Source organism: Dysidea avara, chromosome 8, assembly GCF_963678975.1.
Source record: "Dysidea avara chromosome 8, odDysAvar1.4, whole genome shotgun sequence".
Taxonomy (NCBI): Eukaryota; Metazoa; Porifera; class Demospongiae; order Dictyoceratida; family Dysideidae; genus Dysidea; species Dysidea avara.
In genome coordinates, this window is record NC_089279.1 from 22,548,947 (window position 1) to 22,558,590 (window position 9,644).

At 36.2% G+C, this 9,644-nt stretch overlaps 1 protein-coding gene across 1 annotated transcript; it reads left to right on the forward strand.

The window, feature by feature from the left end:
• Window positions 1-630: 630 nt before the first annotated feature.
• On the forward strand, window positions 631-2,866 carry LOC136263520 (uncharacterized). Its single transcript, XM_066058121.1, has 4 exons — window positions 631-786; window positions 1,384-1,605; window positions 1,668-1,859; window positions 2,589-2,866. Exons 1-4 carry the CDS (start codon window positions 715-717, stop codon window positions 2,673-2,675), a joined length of 573 nt encoding a protein of 190 aa, XP_065914193.1. The 5' UTR covers window positions 631-714; the 3' UTR covers window positions 2,676-2,866.
• The last annotated feature ends 6,778 nt before the right edge of the window (window positions 2,867-9,644 follow it).

Consider the following 9,644-nt stretch of genomic DNA (forward strand, 5'->3'; position numbering starts at 1 on the left):
ACAGCCCTATAGGCCTTGTATTCACCTTACCTTTATTATGAAAATAAATTCTATGTTGGCCATTATAAAGTGGTGGCCTTATAAACAGGTAAGTTAAACACAAGTCTCACTGTATACTACATGCCAATGATGCCTGCATTTAAACAGAGCTCAGTTTAAAAGAATTAAAAGTGCAATAGCCAGACTGTACAAGCTGGTAAAGCAGAAATGACTTTTGACAAAATTAATGTGAAGCAATTGTATAATACAACAGTTAAATATTCAATAGTATCATTCAAATAAAATGTGACCGAATTTGACAAAACAAGGCTTCCACACACATCCAATTATCTGACTTTAACCAACTGTAACTTGACTACTCAGCGTGCTTTTGGCCTAAAAGTTCTTCCAGAGCATAGTACAATACCAGGTCAAAATTTGAAACTAATGGCATACTCCTACATGTAATTATGGTACTTCAAAGTCATAAAAGTGTGTGTGTGTGTGTGTGGAAGCTTTGTTTTGTCAAATTCAGTCACAAATAATTATGAAACCACGAATAAGTTTCTGCATTAAAACTTAAATACCCCCACACAGCCCCCTCCCTTGCTGATGATGCAAACTTGTGGTATTTCCCTGTGTGATGACGTGTTTAATTATTATGTTTTAGTATAGCTATAAATACAGTAGTAGTGCAATGATATGAGATATAGATTTAAACAAGGAATATAGAGGATGAGTGCTGCAGCTGCTGTATGTTCAACTTCCCTTGGAAAGGTGGAAATCACTCTTCGGATAATAAGCATAGTGAGTTTGATTCCTCTATGATGTAGATATAATCTATAGTACATTTGCTTACCTTACTCCTATATATATATATATATGCCTTCTAGAATGCATTGTCTGTGTATAATTAAGTCTTCACAATGATAGGCAAGTGTGGTATTTGAGCACAGAATGCTAAATATTGCAGAACATTTTAATCTTTGCTCTAGCTGGTTTGTATGTATATTTTTCACATTAAAATGAAACAATCTAGACATACATGTATAGTAGCAGCAATAGTACGTGCATTAGCAAATATTCAGGAAATGTCAAAACATTTGTATATATAGGATCTACTGATACATCAGAAATTTATCTGAGCATGTTTGTTGCTTATTTGTACCTATAGAGTCAGGTATTCTAGTAGCTGATATTTTGCTTAAATATTGGTAGGAAAGCCAGCAGGCAGTATTATTTGCTTCAGTCATCACATGGCAGGATGACAATGAATCATGTCAAATAACATCATCCACTGAAATGTTGGCACTGACTGTACTATTATAATAGGTTACCTTTAAATAATTTTGCACATGTATATTATACTGTACTGTAACACAAGATGTCTGATTGTATCTGTAGGTGCTATGTATGGGTATAGTGGCTTCTGCAGCAATTGCATTATCAGCCATTCTTAGTATTGAGGATGTCACTGATGAATATGAAGACATTGGCTTATACAGATCTGGTGCTGCCTGGCTTATTTTTGCAGCTGGAGTAGGTTTAATTGCTGAGTCAATTATAAAAATTCTCCGGTTATTGGGTGTTATTAGTGATGAAAACATCACTGTTTTTGGAATAGTGGTAAGTGTAGAATTGACATGCATAGAGTGTCAGGACATTGTATAATTTAATTTCATCCATAGGATGCAGTGATTAGTAGTCTTTTAGCAGTGTCCCTGCTTGCTGGAGGAGCAGCTAATGCTAAGTTTGCTAGTGCCAATGCTGAGAATTATGATAATATTGAACAGTTTTGTGAAATAAATGGAATTAATTCACAAACAGAAGATTTTTGCAATGATGTAAAAAAGCTTAGAGACTCTGAAATAGCTGCTGCAGTAAGTTATATATGTGACCAGATTTGCGAAAAGGTACCTTTTTCACACATTTGACATACCAGCAAACAAAATGTCATAACTGCTGACTCCTTGCACTAATTGACTTTCTTTTTGTATCAAAATGTAGCCACATAATGTAGGCATACTCATGGAAAATCACAGATACATGCTTGCAATGATACAAAAGTTACAAAGTTTGAAAGTTGAAAAAATGGGTCAATTTTTATGTGTGAAAAAGGTACCTTTTCGCAAATTCAGTCACATATATTGGATGTGGAATCCATCCTAGAATCATGGCACATGCCTGGCCTGTAATGCTAGCTACTCACTCATAGTGCATGATGATATACAGTCAGATGCTCAGCCTGTTGCTATAAATAGAGTACATATAGACATTTATTTGCTTATGGCTTTATAAATACAACAGACATGGATGCTAGGACCCATTACAGCAGTGCAAGGATTACAGCTTTTGGTTAAGTTATCTATTAATAAAATAATAAATCCATTGTGAAGCATTGAACCTTCATTGACAATAAAAATAATAAGCGCTGCATATACGTAGTATTTTAATAAATGCATTAAATCTTCTTTCATACAGGACTTCACCTACTTGTGCCATAGATTTATAATGTGTCCCCCACAATAATGTTCATTCACAATAAGGAGAACCACTGTAAAAAATTAATGTATATTGTGAAAACATAATCACAATTGTATATAATTCAGGTTCTATCATTTGTTGGAATGGTGGCATTTGGAGTATTGGCATTAATCATGATTGTGACATATGCAACTAAAAGAGGAGGAAAATGAAAGGAATGATCCAAACAGCAGATTAAAAGGCTTTATACTGTAACTACATTATGTACATATACATGCATAATTTTTGTAGAAGTTATTTTGACTGATAGTTCTAGTGCTCTTGATACATGTCAGTGACTGTGTCTCTATTAATATACATGCACACTGTTACTGGTTCATTAAGAGAAATCTTTTTATAACAATGCCTTCAGGGGCGGATCCAGAAGTTGGCAAGGGGAGGGGCACAAACAGGCTAAGTTGTAGATTGTTGGGGAGAGCCAGATTCTCTTGTTAGTTGCTGCATTTTTGAAGCAGCAAATAATCACCTCTTAGTAGTGTCTCACTGTTGATTTTTTCCATTTTGATCTTTAAGGTGGTTGTGAAGTCTTAATTAAAAGCTGTTTAAAGTCTTGAACAACAGCAACACGATAATTATTTTTAGCGGCGCTTAGTACGCACGAAGGTGCGTACTGAGCGCCAATTTCAGAGTTATTTTGACTTCGGTTCGCTTTGGTTTCAAGTGGATTTGTAATAAACGCTATTAAAATGCATATTTTCATGAGTTTATAAACTGATGTTGGGCTGACATAAAGTTTAATAGCTAGCTATTTTAATCAAATTGTATGTATTTGATTGTACCATTTGGGGTTTTCACCCCCTAGGCAAACCAGCTGAGCTGATTGCCCAGTACCTAATCTTAAATCTTAAATCAAAAGTATGGCTGGCTCCACCACGAGGGGGGGGGGGGGCATTTGTCCCAAATGCCCCATCCTGGATCCGCCATTGGCCTTTATAGTCCAGCTCACCTTATACAATATGCCAGCACCGTGTGGGACGTATTAAACATTTTACACTATTGCATGCTGGTGCATTGTCATGGCACTGTTGTATCTAATGCAGTTATTTAGTGTACATCTATGGCAGCCCTCTGAATCTTTTCAATATCAGTGGTCTATGTACCTTGGAGGAGATATTTTAATTTATAGACACAAGAAAACTAGACTATACCTGCTCTACAAAACCTTATTGCACTCCAATTTTCTTCATACTTTCAAACGCACTCTAACCAAACAACATTATCACCAATCCTCCTACCCACCCAGAATAATCAAGAAATGGAAAGCACTACTACTAAATGTTGCCACATCTCATGATTTCAACTGAGGTCAGAGCATTTACATAATTAATTTGATTGAAATAATTGTTCTATTTTTTCTTGGGAGTATCAGGTGCACTGTCGATAAGTGATGTAGCAATGGTTTTGCAATCCTCAAGCATTTAGTGGCACATTTTCCAGTTAAACACCTCAGTTCATGTATGTATGTATGACAACTTTCAACTCAATGTTGGAGAAAATAATTCTTGTATCCAATCTAAGTCACCTAATATAGAATGAATCAGGGGAAGTTAGGCTATTCTTTTCTATTGTGCACCCCAGGGCCGCCCAGAGAAATTAAGGGGCCCAGGCCAAAGAGTTAAAGTGGGGCCTAGGGGCAAGGAGGTTTCCATTCTGAATCACAACTTCACCCAAGCTGTAAGTTGAAGACAAAAATAAAGGTCATTACCTGTTGACAATGATAATAGCTATCCCTCACAAACCATATCTCCTTATTTATAAGCTTGCTACACTGCTCCTCCTGAAGAATACTGTAATTGCTCTATTAGAGTATCTAGATCTGACTGCTCTATTAGAGTATTTCCATCTTTTAAACAGGTATTCAAGGGGTCCTTCATGGGCCCTCCTGGGGCCCCTTTCAGGCTGGGGTTCGGGGCACAATTACCCAGTTGCCCCCTCCCCTGTGGGCGGCCCTGTGCACGCCCTGATAGTTTAAACCAGGAGCAATTGCTACGGGTGTCGCGCATGGGAGAAAACCAGCATTATTATAATGAGACACAAACATTTACATTAACATTAAGGAATCCTCGGTCACATGCGACCACCAGACAGGGTTGGTTAAAAACACCTGGGTGGGCATGGCAAGGGAGTACAAAGCATAAAGTAAGTATACATGCATGTACATATAACTAACTAAAGAGTCAGTCTGGGGAGGCAGGAAACCACTCACGACAATCCCTAGCCATAAATATTCTTTGAGCTGCTGTAATACACTTCTGCGAAGCAGAATCCAAAACTTTCCTTGGAGCTGCTTTTGACACTAATATATCTTGGTGAACAAAATGTAACTGGTTCCATAAGTCTTTTACACAAGAAGGATAATATTAGTATACGGCGTCGACTATAATGAGATTTTACTTTCCTTATATATGGAAACTAATCACTAATGAATTTGGATTTTGCCGCCTTTGGCGGCTCATAAGCTCCTGTTTAAACTTGTTTCTTCATCCCTGATCCTTCATTTGGGGATGCAAATATGTCTATAGACTTTATATAGACAAGGTGATAAAATTTGTAATTTGAATTGTTTTATTACTGTAAGTTTTAAAATTCTCCATAAAAACCCTGGAATCTTAAAATTCAACTGCATATCATAATTACCTTTCTGCATGACTTAACTATGCCTGGAACCCTCTGCTTGAATCTCCCACAGAGTTTAATATTAGCACATCCACTGCTTGAAGGTTCTTAGTTTACTAATTTGTTAAGCTGCTTTACTGTAGTTGTGCCCAGTTATACTGATAGTAAAATGTCAGTAACTTTAAGTATATGGAACATAATTGTTTTACTAAGTTTTAAACTCTCAGTAAACATCAGTGAATGTAGGTTTACTGAAAAGCTACTAAAATTCCAAACAATTAACTGTTCCATATACTGGGGATATACCACTCTAGTAAACTAAGAAACTTCAAGCAGTGATCCAAAGTGCTTACTGTAATGAATCCCATTGTACTTGCAGCCGGTCATGGTCATGGTAGTTTCTTTGGAATCTTTTAGTGTATGGAGATAAAACAACGATTTTTGTACTCCCTATGGACAGGCGAACACGATGATACCCAGGGTTTATCCATTGGTGGCTTAATTCGCCCACCAGCGAGGGGATAAAAACTTGTGTAATTTTTTTCTGGAGCTTGCATTTTTTACCCATAGTTTTTAAATGTGTTTTACTACAAAAGTACTGTTGTGCGTATATCGACGGTTTTCCAAAATTCGGTCACATATACGTAGTTAGGTTGAAGAACTGATGTAACAAAGCTGAACACCCGACCCTAATCCTAGTGCTAATACACTTTTCATGGCCCCTAAAGTCGAATGCTCAGGGCAATTACTAGACGCGAAAATTAAAATCTTTCGGTTCAGTAACCACTTTCATTTTAATAATGCACAACTTGGCTGTTTTTGCATGGATTTCACTTCTTTTTGTATCCAAATACCCCAAAGCCAACCATAAACTGACTTTGAGGCTTGTTTTAAGGATTCATTTTGTTAAAATTGAGCAACTGAAATTTATTACGTGACATTTTGAACAAAAAAATGAGATACCACTAATAGAACAGTCACTGCAAAATAAAAATCCTAATAGACAAATAGTACAATCATGCATAGCTACCTACGTAACTTAGAAGGGATTTACTTCATTATACAACACTATTGCAAATAAATACAGGTACAACTTTATAATTATTATAGCCATAGCCATGAGAAGTAAGCACAACATTATAGAGCAATTAGCAACATCAACATACTGTAGATCCTTTGGCTTTGGTATTGGACTGGTGAGTATTTTTGTGTATTGGTAGAGCACTACTTTGGCTTATATCATCGTCATTGCATCCGTAGAAACAGGAACAATAATTTGTAGCAACTATTATGCTAGAATACAATTTCAGACCATTGTCACAAGTTTTGCTAGATTAGCACTTATTATGATGATGACGATCAGAGTGAGTTGGTCTTAATCATAGTGTAGCTACTAGCTACCGCATCGATCAGTACCAAAATGGCTTTAATAATTATTGGTTTTGATTTGATGGAATAGTAGAGAAGTTAATGTAACAATATTAATAGTATTGGATTGCAGAGTTTATTTGATTACTCTTGTAATACTCTAATAGAGCACACATTTTTAGAGGATTTCTAATAGAACAAACATAGATTAGAGTGCTCTAGAACAATCGAGATTTTCCATCGGTAGATGTATGAAATAATGAACTTTTACTGTTGAATAGATTTTAACTAGAACTTTCATTTATAAATTAGAAATAAGTTAGGTGATCAGTTGTGATAGCAGCAGTTCAGTGGCTAAGTATTTGGGTGTTCAGTATGGTGGTCCCTAGTTCGATTGCTGGTCAGTTTTTTTGACATTTTTCATGCACCTTTTTTTACCCTACGGTGATGACTGTTCTATTAGAGTATTTAGACCCTGCAATTTACAGTTGTTTGGTTTTTGCTTTGTAACTCTATAGCTGTCAATGTGATTTCCTTTAAACTATGAAAGGTTTGAGCTATGATGATTAAGTTATTATACACCGACCAATTTTAAGTTATTCCCATAAATGGTTTACCCTTTAGGGTTAGTTGGCCTTTTTAATGCAAATAATTGCCCATAGCTCTATGACTGTTTACCAGATTTGCACCAAAGCATGGGACATGATTTTGCCACAATACATAATACGTTCTTAAAGTGCACCATGCAAAGTTCAAGAGAATTGAGCTATCTAAGCATTTTCATTTTATAATGGTTTTTGTAAAGTGAACAAAAAGTATGATATAAACGGAAAAAAATGCAGAAGAATTTAAGCCAAATTTTGAGGGCTCCCATTTCATGATTGTGATACGATGATGATAACACCATAATTTGATAATTAAATCTTGCTCAAATTTGGTATGTGGGGTACTGAAGGTGGAGGATGTTTGCAGTATAAAAATGATTCCAATTCAAGAAGGGAGCATGGAGCTATGTATGCATGAAAATCACATTATGTTTCTTCCTGTAAATATACTCATGGTGTGGTGTACCAGCTTTCTTGGTCACACAACACACTAAGTATTGTAGCTGTATGTACATATGTATGTTTGGCTGGCTGTGGGCACATATATATTACCTACAGACCTTTAATACAAACCTTTGCCTGTATTAAATTTATTGAATAAATAACTACAAGGTAGTAATGTAGCTATGATGTTAGTTGTAATTACCACTGACAGATTAATGTTGAACAAAATAGATAATTCTTGAACAAAATATGGGACATAATAGGTGGAAAATAAAAGAAATGCTGGAAAAGTGGCAATTAGATTTGCATTGAACAGATTTGTTTTACTATATGTGCTGCTCTATTACAGGATCTCAGTTTAGTGGTAGCCCAGTAGTTTCACCATGCTCTTTTATGCTTGATGTGTTTAACTTTGAATAAACTTTCTTCTTATTACTTTAGCTTAAATGATACACTGGAGCCCTATAGCTAGTCAGTGATAATCACAGCTAGTTATACAATAGTGAAGTGAGCTGCTAAGCTGCGTTATAGTATTTTTTAAGTATCAGCTACCATATACCGATACTACCCCCTTTTGATGGTACAATACAGATTCATGCCAAATTTGGACAGGTTGTTTTGCAAAGCCTGTTGGTCTAACTGGGTAATTGATTTAATATTTCCTATAACATTTAGTGCTGTTGGTGAATGCAAATGATTTATTTAGAATGTTTAGATGGAAAATATCATTAATTTATAAGAAATGAAGGAGGGCCAAGAATGCTGCCCTGAGGAATGGAACACCAGATATTGCTGGTAGAAATCTGTTGTTAATGGCTATACCGGACAAATAGGATTTGAATCGGTTTGCCAGTGGTTCCACATTACCATAATTTAGTGAGAAGTTGATCATAAGGTGCAGAATCAAAAGCTTCTTGGATATTAAAGTAGATGGTGTCAATCTGAGTGGTGATGGTAGTAAAGAATTCATTTGTGAAAAATAAAAGTGGCTGTAAAGTGGAATGATTTTGGAGAAAGCCAGCTAGGGTTGTGTAGGGCCTATAGCTTACCAGTTTGATGATGTTTCATGATATTTCCTAATATTATATACTTAGTACACATTATAATTGGTATAAGTTTACAAACTATATTATTGTCTAGTCAATCAATATTTGTACAAGTACACGAAAAAAATTGGAATTTTCAACTAGAGTAGGGACCATAGCACATCGATAAAAAGTACTGAAACAAGTTGGAGTATTCGTAGTCCATGATATTAAATCACTGTAAAACAATAAGTGTTATATCCCTACTGTGCATTTCCGTTATGGTATCTTGAGCACAGTAGTGATATAACACTTCTTATTGTTTTACAGTCATGGACTACTTCAACTCGTTTCAGTACTTTTTATCGATGTGCTATGGTCCCTACTCTAGTTGAAAATTCCAAATTTTTTCGTGAACTTGTTTGTTAACTTTTTTTGTAAATAATTTTATTATGACTGGTGAACCCATGCATACCGCATCTGAAAAGGCACCGCGCCCCAGCTATATCAATTATCGAGTGAAAAGTGAAGTATCCATTACGCTTCGTTGTCAGCTATGTTCAACCTGTTACACAGTATTTCGAATCAAGAACTGTTCGAAAAGCACTTCCACAATCCACGCATACCAAAAGAAAGAAATAGTGCCGCGCGCCCCAATCATATTAATTATCGTCTAAAAAGTAAAGTATCCATTACGCTTCACTGTCGGCTATGTTCAACCCATTGCACAGCAGTACGAATCAAGAACTGTTTGAAAAGCACATCTGCATATCAAAGTAGCCACGATGAAAAATACGGACGATTTCCGTTTCGAAGGGAAGCCATCACGTGCTCGCGCCAAATCGACACCTTTCCCTGTCAGCAAAGATGAATGGGACACAAAGGAGGACACTGGTAAGTCCATGAAGAATGCATTGTACGTACTGCGGTATGCCAAAAGGCACCTGTCGGGCTGAAGCGACGTCGAACAGTGAAAAAAAATCAAGCCTGTAACAGCGTTCGTGAATTAGCCTCCACCCTTCTTTCTGTTGATATTAATCAGCTCAGTTTCCCTAATGAGGAG